The 18,881-nt window shown below is 48.3% G+C and overlaps 1 protein-coding gene across 1 annotated transcript in view; it reads right to left on the reverse strand.

Annotated features, from left to right (window-relative positions):
* Window positions 1–344: 344 nt before the first annotated feature.
* The window catches only part of LOC113405957 (very long-chain acyl-CoA synthetase-like), a 26,286-nt gene continuing 7,749 nt past the window's right edge, over window positions 345–18,881 (reverse strand). Inside the window, exons 4-9 of the mRNA XM_026647288.1 lie at window positions 17,071–17,265; window positions 13,781–13,871; window positions 4,724–4,922; window positions 3,079–3,176; window positions 1,348–1,478; window positions 345–550 (exon numbers count right to left, since the gene is read on the reverse strand). Coding sequence (XP_026503073.1) covers window positions 374–550; window positions 1,348–1,478; window positions 3,079–3,176; window positions 4,724–4,922; window positions 13,781–13,871; window positions 17,071–17,265 — 891 coding nt within the window. The 3' untranslated portion in view covers window positions 345–373. The remainder of the gene's footprint in view (window positions 551–1,347; window positions 1,479–3,078; window positions 3,177–4,723; window positions 4,923–13,780; window positions 13,872–17,070; window positions 17,266–18,881) is intronic.

Genomic DNA, 18,881 nt, shown 5'->3' on the forward strand with positions numbered 1-18,881 from the left:
TGCATTTGGGGGAAGGGGGGACTTACTATCCGCCAAAAAAAAAATTCTCACTTCTATAATCACAAATCTTTTCCACATCACAGAGTTCAATATGAGCTACAACAGAGGGTGAGAAGTTTCAAGGGTGAAATTCACATTTAAAGAACCTCCCCTTCCTCCTGCGAAAAAAACCCTATATTTTCTGCAAGATTCTCGGAGAGCAGAATATCCACAAAGCCATCATTACAAAATCACGAGATTATCACCAGATTAGAACAGAACTGGAGGCAATTACCCCTCCTTGGATGGATCCTGAGAAACCCAAATTGGGGGCATCCTGGCTTCATTGCCAGGACTGTTAACACATTAGTTACAGAAGGCAGCAGTGAGACCCTTAGAGTTTCAGTTTCATTTCCAGGATGGAGCTGTAGATCTGAGGGCTCATGGGCACAAAACGTTTCTTCGATTCATCCAGGAAGAACAGGGGGTCCTTGATGAGAGCTGGATTGAACCCCTCCTTCACCAGCTGCCCTTTGCACTGCTTGAATGTCCCGGTGACCTCCAGAGCGTCCTGTGTAACAAAACATACAAAGTTCTGCAGGAGCTGGCTCACTCTATGCCACATAAGAGGATAAGAGTCTACTGCAGCTGCCTGCTAGTGGAGTCGCTCCTTTAGCTCAAAGAGGCAGAGGCTGATGCTTTTAGCTCTAGAATTTTAGCTTTGTCCCTGGTCATCCCCCATTGGAGGAGGGGAACAGCATTACTCAGAGCACTGGCTGGTATAGCTATGCCAGCAGAGCTCCCGAGTGGAGATGCAACAGAAGAAGTTCTGCCAGTGCTGGACCAGGTTACCTAGATAGAAAGCTGATTGGTTAAATCTAGTCTCAGATGATGTACACATCAGTACCTTTTACTTGTAAACAGGTAGGGTATACAAAGACAGCTTTACGGGGGTAACTCGGGAACACAATTTCTGTGTAAGGTGATGTAAGAGGGGATGGATCACTCGATAAATTGCCCTGCTCTGTTCATTCCCTCTGAAGCATCTGGCACTGGCCACTGTGGGAAGACAGGATACTGGGCTAGATGCACCATTGGTCAGACCCAGTGTGGCTGTTCTTATGTTCAGGTTCTAACAATGAACATAAGATGGTTGCATGAGATGGTTTTCCGGAGATTGGTATCACACCAAACCTCTTCCTTGTACTGTGGCACTAAACCTGACTGACATTGGTTATTTGGCCTCTTGACTATATTCCATAACGAACCACAGTGTGATCAAGCCTTTGCCCCTACAATTTACCAACCAAGTCAGGGTCCTCCAGCCCCCCCCCGAGGCTTAAAGGGCCAGCCAAAAGGATCTCTTACCTGCAGGCGGACAAAGCGAGGAATGGCGTAGTTTGGCAAGAAATCCTTGGCGTGTGTGTAGAGTTTTTCACCATCAAAATCCATCCCCTCCTTCAGTCGTATTGCTGCCATTCCAATCTTGCCTTCGTGTCCTGAAACACACACACAAAGCGTCGGGCTTTGTCTAGATTAGGTGTTTTAAGGTGTTATGTGAAGCAGGCATTAGCTGGCACAGGTTAACTTTGGCTCTGTCTACACTGCCCAGTTATCGCGGGTCTGAGCACCTGGGTGAGAGCCTCTCCACTGCAAAGACCTACCTGAGTTACTGTCTCTGCACTCACTCATGTCTGTGTCTGGGGGCACAGCCCATGGTTCTTTGCGCTCAGACGCTCTAGGCTTCTTTCCCAGTCTATAGCATCAGTGGCAGGAAAGCTCGTCTGTCCTTTGGGGGGAATTGTGGGAAGGGCATTGGAGGACTATCCATATTCAAGTGATTTAGCCTCACTGGAAAGCAGGCAGGTTCCAACCCGAGTGAAAGCAGAGCCCGGGTTCTAACCCAGACTGACAGCACTTCCGGACCCAGGCCAGAGATTTTTTCTGTGTGAACTGGAGAGACTTTTGAGCTAAAACCAGGGCGGGGGCCCAGGTTAGCTGGGCAGTGTAGACATACCCTATGAGGTGCTAACATAACGCCTGGATATCCTAGCCTAGGTGAGGCCGGGTGATAGATTTTAAGCTCAAAATGAAAATTATAACTATCTAGTCTGATCTCCTGAGAAACATGGGCCAGAGAATTTTACCCACCATAGAATATCAGGGTTGCAGGGACCTCAGCTAGTCCAACCCCTTGCTCAAAGCAGGACCAATTCCCAGACAGATTTTTACCCTAGTTCCCTAAATGGCCCCCTCAAGGATTGAACTCACAACCCTAGGTTTAGCAAGCCAATATTCAAACCACTGAGCTATCCCTCCCCTCCAAAATGCTTACTTCCCTGACCAGGAATCAAACCCAGGCCATGGTAGTGAGAGCACCAAATCCTAACCACTAGACCACAACTTCTGTTTAAGTTACAGCAGATCCTTTAGAAAGAGACACTTAGACTTCAAGTGATGGAGGCTTGACCACGTCCCTAGACCAGTTGCTCCACGGGCAAATTCCCTTCACTCTTAAACATTTGCATCTTATCACTAGCCTGAGTTTGTCTAGCGCCTAGCCATCGGTGGAGCCTTGTGTTGCTAGATGAAAGAGCCATATCATGTAGGAATTTGTAGGCTTTGCTCATGGCACCTCATCTCTTGGATAAACTCAGCAGACGGAGTTGTTTTAGTCTTTCACTATAAGGCTGGTTTTCCAGACCTCAGATCATTGGGTTCGACCAGAAGCAATTTTTTTATTGTATTTTTCAGAACGGCCAGTGAACTAAAATCTCCACTATTTGCACAGCTCTAATGACCATATGCTGAGGCCTGGGCATAGATTGTTCATGGAAGGATCCGTAGATTTTTCAGACTGCTCTGAGCATCAAGCCTCACCTCCTGAATAACACAGTGATTTCTGCAGTGGAGAGAACTATTCCTCCATGCTTTGCACGGCTTTCTTCCATCCCAGGGTCCCTCCCCGCGCAAAGAAAGACTCAGACCCCGACACAGACACGCTATGCAATGGCTTTTAAAAGCCGCCTCAGGATGGACGCTCTTGGGGTGAGCCACCGTGTCAAAGTGACATGATATGTCTTGCTGCTGGGTACGCACCTGGGACCGGCACCCCATAGACGTTGACTTCCTGAATGAACTGCACTGCTACCAGCGTCGTCTCCACCTCCGTCGTGGCAACGTTCTCTCCTTTCCAGCTGAAGAGAGAGAACAGAGCAATCTATTTTTCCATCCATCCATCCACCCACATTGATCAATAGATTTCAAGGCCAGAAGGGGCCTTTGTGATCATCTAGACAAGCCTCCTCTAGGCTTAGAAGGTAAATGTTGGTACACAAACGGATGAAAAAACACACATACACACACAAACCAACGAAAAAATATTTCCATCGATAATCATCTAAATGTACAGATCGGCAAATTAAGAATAAGGCTGCTTCTTAGAATCACAATCCAGTGATGTAGCCTTTTGAAATGGATGAACAATAAAACCAGGTATTATTTGTTGATTTAAGGATATTTACTTTGTAGATTTTGACATGCGATGTTGGTCATTTGTTTTTTTAGTGGTTTATAACGATTTTAACTTTTTGAACCTCAACATCTACTGACACTAAATAATTGCCTGACCCTCCCCCCTGCAGGATTTTGTGCAGCTGTGAAAATTTACATGGATAAACATCTAAAAAAAAGGCTTTAAAAGACACATCGCTATCATCCGTTGACATTATAAAAAAATAATAATCGAATTCTGCTAGGCCTCACTATGGTTTAACGCCTTCTGTCGGCATACGCTGTGTCTCCACCAGGGGGCTCTGCTGTCCTAGCTATACCAGTCAAGCATGTGCTGTAGACAAGCCCTAAGTTGCTTTTCAAAATAACACTTAGGGTATGTCTACACAAGCACAAAGAGACCCACAGCAGCAAGTTTCAAAGCCCAGGTCAACTGATTCGGTTTCAGGGGGCTAAACATAGCCACGTAGATGTTTGTGCTCAGCTGGAATGGGGTGAGAGGCGAGGGTTTCAGAGCCTGGGTTCCAGCCCGAGCCCGAATATCTACACTGCTATTTTTAGCCCGGCAGTGTTAGCCCTGCAAGCCCAAACCAGTTGATCTGAGCTCTAAACTCAGTGCCACAGAGTGTGTATTTTATTTATTTATTCAAATATTTATTTATTTATTTTTGCTGTGCACACTTAGTCACGCCTAAGTTACTTTGGTGCTTTTGACAGTTTTTCTCGTGGACTTTGTTTTATCTTCTATGGCTGATGCATCCACCCCCTGCTTGCATTGGCCTATGGGGGTTAGGCGCACAAGAGCAATCTGTGTTAGGCTCCTTTGAAAACCCAGCCAGACCTAGACAGTAAATTCTTTGACTCCTGGACCATCTTTTTGTAGCAGAGGGGAGGCAGCGTGGCCTAGCGGATGTGGCACCCTACTGGGACTGAGAAGACCTAGGTTTTGTTCCCAGGTCTCTTGCTGGGTGACCTTGGGCCTGTCACATCCCCATTCTGTGCCTCAGTTTCCCCATCTATAAAATGGAGGCAATGAGCCTTATCACCGTTGTAAATTGCTCTGAGAGAACTAGTTATTGTTATACCTGTGTGTACAGCACATCACACAATAGGGTCCCCGTCCCTCGTAGGGTTTTATAGGTGCTACCAGCATCGGGCTCCCCAGTTCATCCCACCCGGGAGGGGACAGCAGCTGGGTCAAAGGAGGGTAATGGCTTGCCCCAGAACCTACCGGAACGTGTCTCCCACCCGGTCCTGGAAATATACAAAGCCCTCGTGGTCCACCATGAGGAGGTCTCCGCTGTTGAAGTAGAGGTCTCCTTTCTTCATCACATCCCTCAGGATCTTCTTCTCCGACTTCTGGCGGTCGCCCGCATAGCCGTTGAATGGGGCGCTCTTCGTTATCTTCGCCACCAGCAGCCCTGCCTCACCTGGAAGGGAGAATGAGAATCCCGATGGATATCCCCCTACGTAGCCCAGCCCATCCCGGCCAGTTTTCAGGGTTCTCCAATTGGCGTAGGTAATCCACCTCCACAAGAGGAGGTATCTAGCTTGATGGAAGGGTCTACACCACTGTCTACACCGGCTTAACTATGTCGCTCAAGGGGAGTGGCTTTTTCACACCCCTGACCTATGTAGCTGGGTCATCCTAACTTTTTAGTGTAGGCCCGGCCTAAGAAAGGAGAGAGTTTCACCTACTCTAAATAAACGTGAGTCATCATGCCAGGAAAAAGAAACAAAAAGGGGGGAAAAGCTTGTGCCTGAGGTTTTTTTATCCAGAAACCGGGGGGCAGCCTAAGCGGGAAACTGTCCGTGAAACACTGGATCTCCTCAAAGATGACGGGGGTACGCTGGGAACCCGTTCAGAGGCAATAGGTAACATCTGCTAGAAAAGAGAATTTAGCTAATATAGAGGCATAAAGCCTGAAGGTGCATCCTGATGTTTAATTTTTGGGTAACGGTTACCCGGGGTCTCCCAGGGGTAACTCAACTGTGTCACTCCAGGAAGTGTCAGGAACAAATCAGTGGGGACACAGCAATTTCCATCTGATAAATGATTGATACAAGCGAACGTGCTCTTATCTAAAACTACTATTTATTAGCTATTAAGCACACACACACACACACACAGGCAATAGGTTTAGGACATCCCAGATATAGTTACTCACAGTCTGATATGGTTTTGAATAATCACCAGCCGGACTTCCAAGGGGCCCTCTTTCCCTCCATAGAATCAAAGAATCATAGAAGATTAGGATTAGAAGAGACCTCAGGAGGTCATCTAGTCCAACCCCCTGCTCGAAGCAGGATCAATCCCCAACTAAATCACCCCAGCCAGGGTTTTGTCAAGCCTGACCTTAAAAACCTCTAATGATGGAGATTCCACTACCTCCGTAGGTAACCCATTCCAGTGCTTCACCACCCTCCTAGTGAAATAGTGTTTCCTAATATCCAACCTAGACCTCCCCCACTGCAACTTGAGACCATTGCTCCTTGTTCTGTCATCTGCCACCACTGAGAACAGTCAAGCTCCATCCTCAGGTAGTTGAAGGCTGCTATCAAATCCCCACTCACTCTTCTCTTCTGCAGACTAAATAAGCCCAGTTCCCTCAGCCTCTCCTCGTAAGTCATGTGCCCCAGCCCCCTGATCATTTTTGTTGTTCTCCACTGGACTCTCCAATTTGTCCACATCCTTTCTGTAGTGGGGGGCCCAAAACTGGATGCAATACTCCAGATGTGTCCTCACCAGTGCTGAATAGAGGGGAATAATCACTTCCCATGATCTGCTGGCAATGCTCCTACTAATACAGCCTAATATGCCGTTAGCCTTCTTGGCAACAAAGGCACACTGCTGACTCATATCCAGCTTCTCGTCCACTGTAATCACCAGGTCCTTTTCTGCAGAACTTCTGCTTAGCCAGTCGGTCCCCACCCTGTAGCAGTGCATGGGATTCTTCCATCCTAAGTGTAGGACTCTGCACTTGTCCTTGTTGAACCTCATCAGATTTCTTTTGGCCCAATCCTCCAATTTCTCTAGGTCACTCTGGACCCTATCCCTACCCTCCAGCTTATCTACCTCTCCTCCCAGCTTAGTGTCATCTGCAAACTTGCTGAAGGTGCAATTCGTCCCATCCTCCAGATCATTAATAAAGATGGTGAACAAAACCGGCCCCAGGACTGACCCCTGGGAAACTCTGCTAGATACCGGCTGCCAACTAGACATAGAGGTGTTGATCACTACCCGTTGAGCCCGACAATCTAGCCAGCTTTCTATCCACCTTATAGTCCACTCATTCAATCCATACTTTTTTTACTTGCAGGCAAGAATACTGTGGGAGATTGTATCAAAAGCTTTGCTAAAGTCTAGATATATCACGTCCACTGCTTTCCCCATATCCACAGAGCCCGTTATCTCATCATAGAAAGCAATCAGGTTGGTCAGGCATGACTTGCCCCTGGTGAATCCATGTTGACTGTTCCTGATCACTTTCCTCTCCTCCAAGTGCTTCAAAATGGACTCTTTGAGGACCTGCTCCATGATTTTTCCAGGGACTGAGGTGAGGTGAGGTGAGGCTGACCAGTCTGTAGTTCCCCGGGTTCTCCTTCTTCCCTTTTTTAAAGATGAGCACTATATTTGCCTTTTTTCAATCATCTGGGACTTTCCCCGATCACCACGAGTTTTCAAAGATAATGGCCAATGGCTCTGCAATCACATCAGCCAATTCCCTCAGCACCTTCAGATGCATTACATCCAGACCCATGGACTTGTGCATGTCCAGCTTTTCTAAACAGTCCTTAACCTGTTCTTTCACCACTGAGGGCTACTCACCTCCTCCCCATACTATGTTGCCCAGGACAGCAGTGTGGGAGCTGACCTTGTCTGTGAAGACCGAGGCAAAAAAGCATTGAGTACTTCAGCTTTTTCCATGTCATCTGTCACTATGTTGCATCCCCCATTCAGTAAGGGTCCCACACTTTCCCTGACCTTTTTCTTGTTGCTAACATACCTGTAGAAACCCTTCTTGTTACCCTTCACATCCCTTGCTAACTGCAACTCCAATTGTGCTTTGGCCTTCCTGATTACACCCCTGCATGCCTGAGCAATATTTTTATGCTCCTCCTCCTGACCAAGTTTCCACTTCTTGTAAGCTTCCTTTTTGTGTTTAAGCTCATCGAAGATTTCTCTGTTAAGCCAAGCTGGTCGCCTGCCATATTTGCTATTCTTTCTGCACATTGGGATGGTTTGTTCCTGCGCCCTCAATAAGGCTTCTTTAAAATACAGCCAGCTCTCCTGGACTCCTTTCCCCCTCATATTAGCCTCCCAGGGGATCCTGCCCATCAGTTCCCTAAGTGAGTCAAAGTCTGCTTTTCTGAAGTCCAGGGTCTGTATTTTGCTACTCTCCTTTCTTTCTTTTGTGAGCATCCTGAACTCAACCATCTCATGGTCACTGCTGCCCAGGTTGCCACCCACTTCTACTTCCCCTACCAATTCTTCCCTGTACGTTAGCAGCAGGTCAAGAGGAAAATGACCCCTGGTTGGTTCCTCCAGCACTTGCACCAGGAAGTTGTCCCCAACGCTCACCAAAAACTTCCTGGATTGACTGTGCACCGCTGTATTACTCTCCCAGCAGATGTCAGGGTGATTGAAGTCCCCCGTTAGAACCAGGGTCCGTGTTCTGGAAACTTCAGTTAATTGTCCGAAGAAAGCCTCGTCTACCTCATCCTCCGGGTTCAGTGGTCTATAGCAGACGCCCACCACGACATCACTCTTGTTGCTCTTGCCTCTAAACTTAACCCAAAGACTCTCAACAGGCTTTTCTCCAGTTTCATACCGAAGCTCTGAGCAATCATACTGCTCTCTTACATACATTGCAACCCTCCACCTTTTCTCCCCTGCCTGTCCTTCCTGAACAGTTTATACCTATCCATGACAGTACTCCAGTCATGCGAGTTACCCCACCAAGTCTCTGTCTCCAGCTGATGGGGAGTTTAGATGTTAGCTCACTGCCTGGAGAAAAGCTCCCTCAGACTGATCTGAGGTATTTATTTTTACCAAATCTTTTATAGCTAACTCTAACTCTACAGTGACTCCTAGTGGGTCAGCAGAATAACCTCTACTGAGTCAGCATTTCTCCTCATTATCTCAAAACAGTTCTAGCCATAACAACAATATGTCAGGGGCACCTAAAACCAAGGCCGCTATTCACTCACTCTCTTCCAGAACTTTCTCTCCCATCCTCCCATTCTGATTAGCAAACTGCAAGTCTGCAGCTGTCTGACCTTGTCTCACAAAGGTCAAAGATTTTTCCTAGCTATGTGATGTTTGGTTTTCAGCCGGCAGCGGCTGCACATACAGAATGGCCGACTGCAGAATAGTCAAGTTCTGGGGTACATGCAGGAAGGTCAAATTCCGGGGTAACATAACGTGTGTGTGTGTATGTGTGTTTGCGTCCCCTTTGCTGTTTCTTCTCGGAGTCTGGGATTTTTTCTATCAAATAAACCTTTCATTTATTTCCACCCCGAGCCTGGCTCCGGTGTGCACGCCGTGGCATGTGTGCCAAAGTGAACTGGTAGCTGGGGGCTGGTTTCACTCCTCTGGGGGTGGCGCACCGAGCAGCTAGAAGTTAAAAACTTGGGTTGGAAGGATTTGGGGACACGCAGGCCCAGAAGGGATGTTGGTGTCACCTTGAAAGGAGTAACATGGCTCGTGGAAGCCAGTGTCAGACCTTTGGCTTGTGGGCCAGCGACTGGTGTCAGGGCTTTCAGCCACAGCAGCACGGCACTAAGGCTCCCAAAGTTACACGGCAGGTGGAGACAGAACCCCTCACCTGTCTGAGTGACCTCGGAAAGGTCACAAGTGGTGGGTTTGAAAAGGGGTTAAGCTCCGCAGGAACACGCCATTCTCGCACCGAAATCAGAGCGTCTCCACATGGCGTTATTCAAGAATATCCATTGCACTTTAAATGCACGCCCTATCTTAATCCACATTAATTTCCAAGTGTAAACAGGCCCCCATAAGAACATAAGAATGGCCAGACTGGGTCAGACCAAAGGTCCATCAAGCCCAGCATCCCATCCTCTGACAGTGGCCAATGGCAGGTGCCCCAGAGGGAATGAACAGACAGGTAATCATCAAGCGATCCATCCCGTCACCCAATCCCAGCTTCTGGCAAACAGAGGCTAGGGACACCATTCCTGCCCATCCTGGCTAATAGCCATTGATGGACCTATCCTCCATGAATCTATCTAGCTCCCTTTTGAACCCCGTTATAGTATTGGCCCCATTGAATTTCAATGAGAATTAGGCTCCAAAGTTCCTAGGTCACTATTGAGAATGGGATTTAGACTCCTAAATTTTACACTTGCTCTCTGTATCTTAATCCCCCATCTCTACAATGGGGATAATACTTAGGGTGACCATACGACCCATTTTGGCTGGGACAGTCTCTTTTTTAAGCCTGGTCCCGGCCGTCCTGACTTTTTTGGCAAAAGTGGGGTGTGGAGGAATGCGCGAGGGGGCGAGTGGCTTGGGCCAGCCCCACTCTCTCCAGCCTTTGGAGAGGGGCTCGGGTTAGCCCTGTGGGGGAGAGCTTGGATGAGCAGCTTGGGCCAGCCCCACACCGGGGAGCAGGAGGGCTCAGGCTAGCCCCACGCGGTGTCCCGTTTTCCCTTGGGGAAATATGGTCACCCTAATAAGACTTCCCTACCTCACAGGGGTGCGTTTGGATAAATGCATTAAAGCCCATGAGGTGGTCAGATACTACAAGTAATGGGGACCAAAGGACCTTTGCTAGATCTTCTATCCTGCCCATTAGCTGGGAAATTTGACTGAGTGGACACAGGCAGAATGAAATCCAATGTCTGGAAACTGAACCCAGACAAATTCAGGCTAGAACCAGGCATAAAGTCTGAAGCAAGGGTAATTAGCCACTGGCAGCGTAGCGAATATAGGGCTGAGCCCACTAGGGACACTCATGATAAAGTGGCAATTTTCAGTCATGTTTTTGTGATGCTCATGTATGCCTCAGTTTCTCCTCTGTTTTGCACTGCTCTCTGGAAGGGCAAAAGGGTGCTATTGGGGCGACGCAGGAGATGTAAGGTGTGTGTGACCCCCTCACTGCCCAGGATGCAATGAACGGGACCCTTAAGGAAACCAATCGCCCACAGGGAGGTGGGTTCCCCCCACACCTCAGCAGGGAAGCTGAGCAGAAGCCCCAGCTCGAGAACAAAGGACCAGTGGCAGGCCGGGGAGAAGGAGTCGGCTTTTGGGAGAGGCTGAGCGGTGAGCGCAGAGCCTGGAATGGAGCCCATAGAAGCTTGGCCGGTGATTTGCATTGGCTTGGCCAGAGGGACAATGTCTTAACCGTTATCTTCCTGTGCTGACCCAAGGACTTCCCGAGGCTGAGTTCCTGTTCGCCAACAAACCCAACTGTTTTGGAAACGCCGCCTGGTGTCACTGCAAATACTTGCTGAGGTGCGTAGACTCCAGCTGAGAGACTTTTCCCCTCTTCCCCGCTCCTGACGGAAGGAGCTACCCTGGAGCACTGAGGGGTTCCACAAAGGGACTGTTTAAAAGCTGGGACGTAGCCTTGGTCCTGTGGCTCCGGGACAGCACTCGCTGTGTTCTGTGGCAGTGTGGGAGTAGCTAGGCCTAGCATGATTGTGTACAGCTTGACAACAACATAGTGTGGGAACTCAACTGTGCCAAGTTCCTGTCTTCCTATTGTGTTGTTGTGTAAAGAACAACGGACACAAGAGGAGCAACTTGCCATGGGATGTAAAGTGGATTCTGCATCACTGGATCAAAGCTAGCCAGGGTGTGTCTACACGTACTGCGAATACCCCTGCAGCCTAGTTCTAACTTTGGAGTCTCTTAATCAAGATTGTGGGTATGTCTACATTGGCAACTAGAACAGGAGTACTTGTGGCACCTTAGAGACTAACAAATTTATTAGAGCATAAGCTTTCGTGGGCTACAACCCACTTCTTCGGATGCATATAGAGTGAAACATATATTGAGGAGATATATATACACACACATACAGAGAGCATGAACAGGTGGGAGTTGTCTTACCAACTCTGAGAGGCCAATTAAGTAAGAGAAAAAAACTTTTGAAGTGATAATCAAGATGGCTCAGTACAGACAGTTTGATAAGAAGCAACTAGACACCCACGGCTGGCCCGTTACAGCTGACTCTGGCTGCAGGCTGTTTCATTGTTTTGTAGACTTCCGGACTCGGCTTGGAGCCTGGGCTCTGGGACCCTCCCTCCTCACAGCTGTGAAACCTCCCCGCAGCCCGAGCCCCACAAGCCAGAGTCAGCTGCCACGGGCCAGCAGCAGCGGGTGTCTAGTTGCTGTGCAGACATACCCTGGATGATTGTCGATAATGTCGCCCTGTAACTCAATCAGAAGTTCTGGGCTTGATGAAGGAATTACTTGGTGATGATCTCTGGCCTGTGATATGCACGAGGTCGGACTAGACTATGTTAGTACTGTATGCTTCTTCTCTATTTAACTATTGTGATTCTTTGACCAAAAAATTCTAGAATCTTTTCTGTGTTAAACCAAAATACTGTCTAAACTCTAGGGTGGCCAGGTGCCCAGTTTTAGTCGGGAAAGTCTGGTCAAAAAGGGGACCCAACAGTGTCTGGTCAGATCTACTGACTGGACACCCAAAGTCCAGTTACTGCAAGTCAGGGAGGCACTGGGTCATCATCTGTGCCAACCCCTACACAGCTAGGGCTGCCTCCTACCTTAATAGAATATAGGGGTTAGAAGGGACCTCAGGAGATCATCAAGTCCAACTCCCTGCTTGACCAATCCCCAGGCAGATTTTTGCCCCAGATCCCATTATGGCCCCCTCAAGGATTGAACTCATAACCCTGGGTTTAGCAAGCCAATGCTCAAACCACTGAGCTATCCCTCCCCCTAACTCTGACCTTCATCAGAATGCTGCAGCTCCCAGCCTCGGCTCCACAGGCAAATCCCTCCTGACCCGGGCGGGGGTAGGGAGTGGGAGGGGAAAAGCAGTGAGCGACAGGGGAGAGGGAGGAAGAAGAGTGGACGGGGGCGGGGCCTCAGGGGCAGGGGCGGGGCTTTGGGGGGAATAGGTGGGATGGGGGTGGGGCCATGAGGGGGAAGAGACGGGGCAGGGGAGGTTCCAGGACTCCTGCTGGAGTGTCCGGTTTTTAAATATTACCAACTCTAATGCCAAAGACTGTTTTGTTTTAGACTAATGGATGTCTGTAATTTAAAGTAGGACTGTATTTAACCATCTCATCTGCTTTTCCCATGACCTTGCTGACCTAGTCCACATGCCTGTTACTTTCGATGTGTATTGCAGTGGACGAGATGGTGTAATTGGTGAAGGATGGTTATAAATGACAACATGTAATTGATAAAACGCACAGGGCACATTTGATACAGCGGACGTGTGCTATAATGAATGTCACAGCATTGAGTAATGTATTGACGGATGTCTGAGTCATTAAGAGCTAATTATGGCTACAGATGGTCTCAGTACAGATACAATAGTTACACCTGTCATTGGCTTATTGATTCGGTAAATTGATAATTTTCAAAATCAGATCAGAGCATGAGAAAGAAAGATTTTCAAGGATTTTCTTTCTCCAAAACCAGTATATAAGGCATGACTTGGGGGAGTTAGAAGCAAAGTGAAGTGAAACGTGATGCCTAATTTCTCCAGTCTCAGACTGGTATGTACATTTCCTTTCTGTATTCTGTATTGTGCTGTATCAAGTATTTGACTGACTCTCTTAAATGGCACTTCAACCGAATTAGCTATTTAAATCCAAACGCACCAGGAAATCTGAAAACCTTGTCTATTCGATGTGTGCATGAAATGGGTTAAAATAACCGAGGACAGGGCTGGTGACATTGAACTGATTTTGCCATCCCCCCTCTGAAAACAACGGGGCATGAGTATTGCAGATTCTCCAGCTCCGTGGCTTTCATTCGTCCCTGCTATCAACTATTCCATTCTCTAGTTAGGGGACTTATGTGGCTGCTGTGAGTACGGGAGTGTCTCACAGTCTTCTAATGCTCTGATTCTGACAATTCCTCCTGTAAGGTAGGGCTGGGCTATTAGCTTCATTTCACAAAACAGCAACCGAGGCACAGATCTTCAATGGTATTTAGGCACCGAGTTTCCCTTATGCTCAGTGGATCTGAGCCTAGGCTAAGACTGTAACCGCTGCACCATGCGTCCTCCCCAAGGGGCCCACTCCCCGCATCAGCGCCTCCCGATGGCCAGCCTGTTATTCTTACCGGGGGGGACTCGGATGCAGCACCCTCTCTCATCTCGCACGGGTTCATCCTGCTCCACGTTGTACCGGATCAACTCGAAGGGCGCGAGCATCTGGAAAGCAACGGGGTGACAAAGACGGAAATCAGCTGGAAAAATAACGCCAGCGTCCCTCATGTGCCCATTATCAGGATCTGCCACCTTCCCTCCCCCCGGCCAGCGATTCCATCTAGTCCTCAAGTGATTTTCACCTACATGCAGCCCCGCGGCTGTGAGGCTGCAGCTATGGACTCCTCCGTGAGGCAGGAGGGTTGCTGCTTTTGAGCTTCTGCTGCGAGCGTTTCGGTGTGTTGTGGTTTTCAGTGGGGTGTGCGCCGGGGATTTGGAGCATGGCCTGTTAAAATGTGGTGCAACCGTCATCTGAGCGCAAGGGGACAAGTAACTGCAATGGCTGCAATTCAGGAAAGTTGATGTGGGGAATACAGCGTGGAAGACTGCTTGAGTGGTGGAAAGTAACGGACAATCACAATGCCTTGCTGTCTCCGACTTACCGATACAACTATTGTTGTCGACCTTGGGATTCTAGTGTGAGAAAAACCTTTTCCCCGGGGTTTTAACGAGGAGGTGAGGTATTCTTTTATTTAATTTCATTTTATTACATCTGAACCCTATTAGTGGCTAAATCCTTCAAAACTGATCTGATACTAGAATCTGGAATTATATTTCTGCACGAGGGCCATGGAGGTAGCCCCAAAATTAACCTCTGGCCCGCAGCGTTGAAAAACGGGTTGGACCATGCTGGAAAAATACAATCCGCTTGGTAAGTGGATTGAAATCATTGCATATTTAGGATGGACAAAGGCACTGGCTCGTTGGCAGGAGCTTGAGGGTCCGCCCACTGCTATCCCACACTGCTGTGCGTTTCGCCAGGATCGGCCTCTCTGCTTATCCATCTGCCTTCCCCTGCCCTGGGGTCTCATCACCTGGATGTCACCTGCCTGTTCCAATGCTGGTGTGAAGCCAGGATACTCCTGGAGTTGTGCACCTCAGCATTGAGCAGCGTTGTTCACTATCATGCAGCGCCTCGTGCCGCAGCATGGAGCTGTGCCGAGATCCTTGAACTCCTTGGCACTTGGGGAGAAGCAAAGGGGCAGAAATCACCGGCATAAAGAGGTGCTCGAAGCCCTCTCCAAGCAGATGACCCTTCTCAATTCTTCGGTGCCGCAAGGAGATCTTATTGGATGCTAGTTGCCCCGGCAATGACGCTTTCATGCCCCAGTGCTGAGCTAGAACATGGTCCCTTCCTTCTCTAGGGCCGGATTGCAAAGCTCCAAGGCTGAATCACCATCAGGCAGGGCTGTAGATGCAGCCTGCGCTGCACAGTGTTGTTAGAGGAACCAACCAAGACTGTGCTGGACATTTAGTGAGAGACAATCTCTGCCCCAAAGAGCTCACCGTCCAATCAGACAAATGATGAGGTGAAAATAAGGATAATTTGGCATCTTTTTGTTCTAGGTTTGTACAGTGCCTTGCACAATAGGGCCAGGATCCATGGCTGGGGCTCTTAGGCTCTACCATAATACACCTAATAGATAAAGTACAGTGCCTAGCACAAGGAGGCCCTGGTCCATAACTGGGGGTCCTAGTGCTACCATAATATATCTAATAAATAATGTACAGCGTTGGGGGTGTGACGTTACCGACATAACCTGTGACCGTATAGATCATTGTTGCAACCACTGTTATATATTTTCAGCAAATATTGTACAAAGGTTGTCGTGTGGGGTGTCTATGGAAAGGTTATGATTTGCTTATTATAATTATGCTATCTGTATGGGTGTGTCATTTTTGTAGTTGAAGTTATGAATATTGGCTATGTACTTGTATATCAATGTGTTTTGAGTCTAAGTAGCCTCAGTGAAGCATTTGGTCAGCTTCTTGAGAAAGGACTATTCTCAGTAAGTGCCCAGTCAATAAACACTTAGCTGACAATGGACTTTGGGAGACGTCAATCCACATCTGAGCTTTCCTGGGAACGTTCAAACTAACAGGTAGACAATGGCGTCGGCCTGTAAAGAACTGAGTCATGCATGGACATGTGACTTGCCCATGTGACTCCAAACTCCATCTTGCTGTGATCTTGCACAGGAGAACCAAGGGTTTCCACCCACAAGAGAAAGAATATAAAAGGCAGCTGCATCTCCTCTATCTTGTCTTCAATCCTGTTTCTTGCCTCTGGAGGGACTTTGCTACAAACTGAAGCTCTGAACAAAGGACTGAATGACCCATCCCAGCTGGGGATGAACTCCAGAGACTTGATTTGAACCTGCAGTTTATTCCATCACTGCTACAAGCCTGAACCAAGAACTTTGCCATTACTGTATGTCATTGATTCCATTTAACCAATTCTAGTCTCATCTTTATCTTTTTTCTTTTATGAATAAACCTTTAGATTTTAGATTCTAAGGGATTGGCAACAGCGTGATTTGTGGGTAAGATCTGATTTGTATATTGACCTGGGTCTGGGGCTTGGGCCTTTGGGATCAGGAGAACCTTTTTCTTTTACTGGGGTATTGGTTTTCATAACCATTCGTCCCCATAATGAGTGGTACTGGTGGTGCTACTGGGAAACTGGAGTGTCTAAGGGAATTGCTTGTGTGACTTCTGGATAGCCAGTGGGGTAAAACCGAAGTTCTCTCTGTCTGGCATGCAGGAGAACCCCTCCGTTGGTGCAGGGAGTGTCCACTCTGAAGCGTTACAGCAGCAGTGTTTCAAATGTAGCCAAGCCTGTAATCTGACCTGCTGTATAACAAAGGCCAGAGAATTTCTCCTGATTGTCCCTGTCCTGAACAATACAACTCGTGTTTGGCTAACAGCTCTTCCAGAAGGCAGCCAGTCTTGCCTTTTCCCACTAGGTTAAAGAGTCTGGTGTCTCCTATCCATGAAGATACTTCTTCACCACTCAGTCTTCTTTCTGATAAGCTAAATAGATTGGGGTCCTTAAGGCCTTTCACTTTCAATCCCCAAGCCTCCCAGGGCCTAACCTAACCGGACTCTTTCTGACGCACCAACACTTTTCACAGTCTGTGGGGGCGAAATATCAACATAACCTCACATCCCGGGGGAAATGGATGCAGGAATCTGTTTCATCTCAGTGTTGTTGATGAACCACAGTAAGAGAGGCCAAATGGCTAGAGAGACCCTCATCATCTGTGCTCAGCCTCCACACCTGTCCCAGCTGGGGAAGAAACCGGTAATGGGCACTAGGGAAATGACCACCATGGTAGGGGAGAGGCAGAGTAGCATTCCTCACCTTATGGATGAAGTTGGCCCTTCCCACCGCTCCAATCTTCCCCGTGTAGTTAACGAACCCAGTGTTCCCCTCTGTGGCCCCGTAGAACTCGCAGATGCAGATGGGCCCAAAGCGCTGGAGGAATTCCTTCCAGACCTCCACCCTCAGGCCGTTACCCACAGCCAGCCGCACTTTGTGCTCTCGTTCGTTCTCCCTCTGCAAGGCAAACAGGGCAGGGGTCCAGGAGCGGCACAGAGAGGAGGCCAGGTCTCACCCTGGGTCTCACGTTAGTTCAGGGATCTACCAAGGTGCCCATGCACCCTATATGCCCCCATGTTGTGCTGTAAGGAGTCAGTGGCAGCCATCCAGGGAGTGGGCGCTGAGCATCCGCTTTCAAGATCAAAAGAAGGAGCAACCCAGCCCCTTTATGTGGTAATAACAGCTGTCGGGCAACCACCCAAGGCAGCAGGCCACGTGGCGGGGCAGAGCTAGGACGTGGGGCCATGAGGGGGAGGTTCCCTGATTGCAAACGTGGGGGCTGGGCTGTGGGAGCAAAAAGCCAGGAGGAAGAGAGCGAGTGTGACTCTGGGATGAAGCAGGGACGGAGCTTCTTGGGCACAGAACCTGCTGGAGGGGCAGACATGGGGATCTTGCAGCCAGGAAGCTGCCTGCTGCGGTTTGTTCCCACAGCACTCAGGGAAACAGGACTTGGTACGTTTGTTTGGGGGCGGGGGGTGGGTTGGTGAATAAAGAAGATCACACTGAGAATATCCCTGACTCGCCTCATTGATTTATCATCCTCGTGGAAACACCCCGGTAAGACCCTGGACTGTGGCTAAAGCAACGGTGCCACAGAAACCCTATTTTGAGGCCAACACAAGCCAGAGCTCCAGGGTGCTGCATAGGACAAGGGACCTTGGCTAGGAACATAGAGGGTGAAATCTCCCCGTGCACATGTGACATTTACCCTCTTGGCTGACACACCAGAGACTGAACCAGCGACCTCAGCACTAAAACCAGGAGCTGCTACAGCTTAAGATTGTAACAGACTCATAGCCATTGTAGGTTGGCATGGGGGGCGGGATTTGTAACATAGACTCACCAGTGGGTGATACAGAGAACTGCCACCATAAGGCATCGATACCCCTTAAACCACTATTTTGACCATTCAGGTGGGACATACGTGGGGCGTGTCCATCTATGCCTGATCTACAGCGGGCCTATTACAGCTTCCAGAGTCTGGTCCCTTTCGCTCAAGCTCTGGGGGACCCTGATTTTTAGCTCTGCAAATTCCCAGTGGAGTTGGTTGAAAAATGTTTGTTCCTTTGTTTCCTGTTGGAAAAATGGCAAAAAAAAAAAAATGTGACTACTGAAAAATTTCAGCGCAAGCCCAAATACTTCAGTTCTGGAATTCTGCTGGGGTGTGTGATGCCATCCCATAAGGCTTTATGGAAATATGCTTAGACTGTGTTTTATGCTACATATGCCAGGTAACATATCTCAAAAGTTATGATCTACTGAATGTATTAATCCTATTTGTGTGCATGTATCATTTTTGTATTCAAAGTTATGAATGTTATGAATGTTGGCTGCGTACTGCCTTGATTTCTAAATAACCTTAGGTTTCAGAGTAGCAGCCGTGTTAGTCTGTATCCGCAAAAAGAACAGGAGTACTTGTGGCACCTTAGAGACTAACAAATTTATTAGAGCATAAGCTTTCGTGGGCTACAGCCCACTTCTTCGGATGCATATAGAGTGGAACATATATTGAGGAGATATATATACACACATACAGAGAGCATGAACAGGTGGGAGTTGTCTTACCAACTCTG

Source organism: Terrapene carolina, unplaced genomic scaffold (genome assembly GCF_002925995.2).
Source record: "Terrapene carolina triunguis isolate 2854851 unplaced genomic scaffold, T_m_triunguis-2.0 Scaffold51736, whole genome shotgun sequence".
In the NCBI taxonomy this organism is placed as follows: domain Eukaryota; kingdom Metazoa; phylum Chordata; order Testudines; family Emydidae; genus Terrapene; species Terrapene triunguis.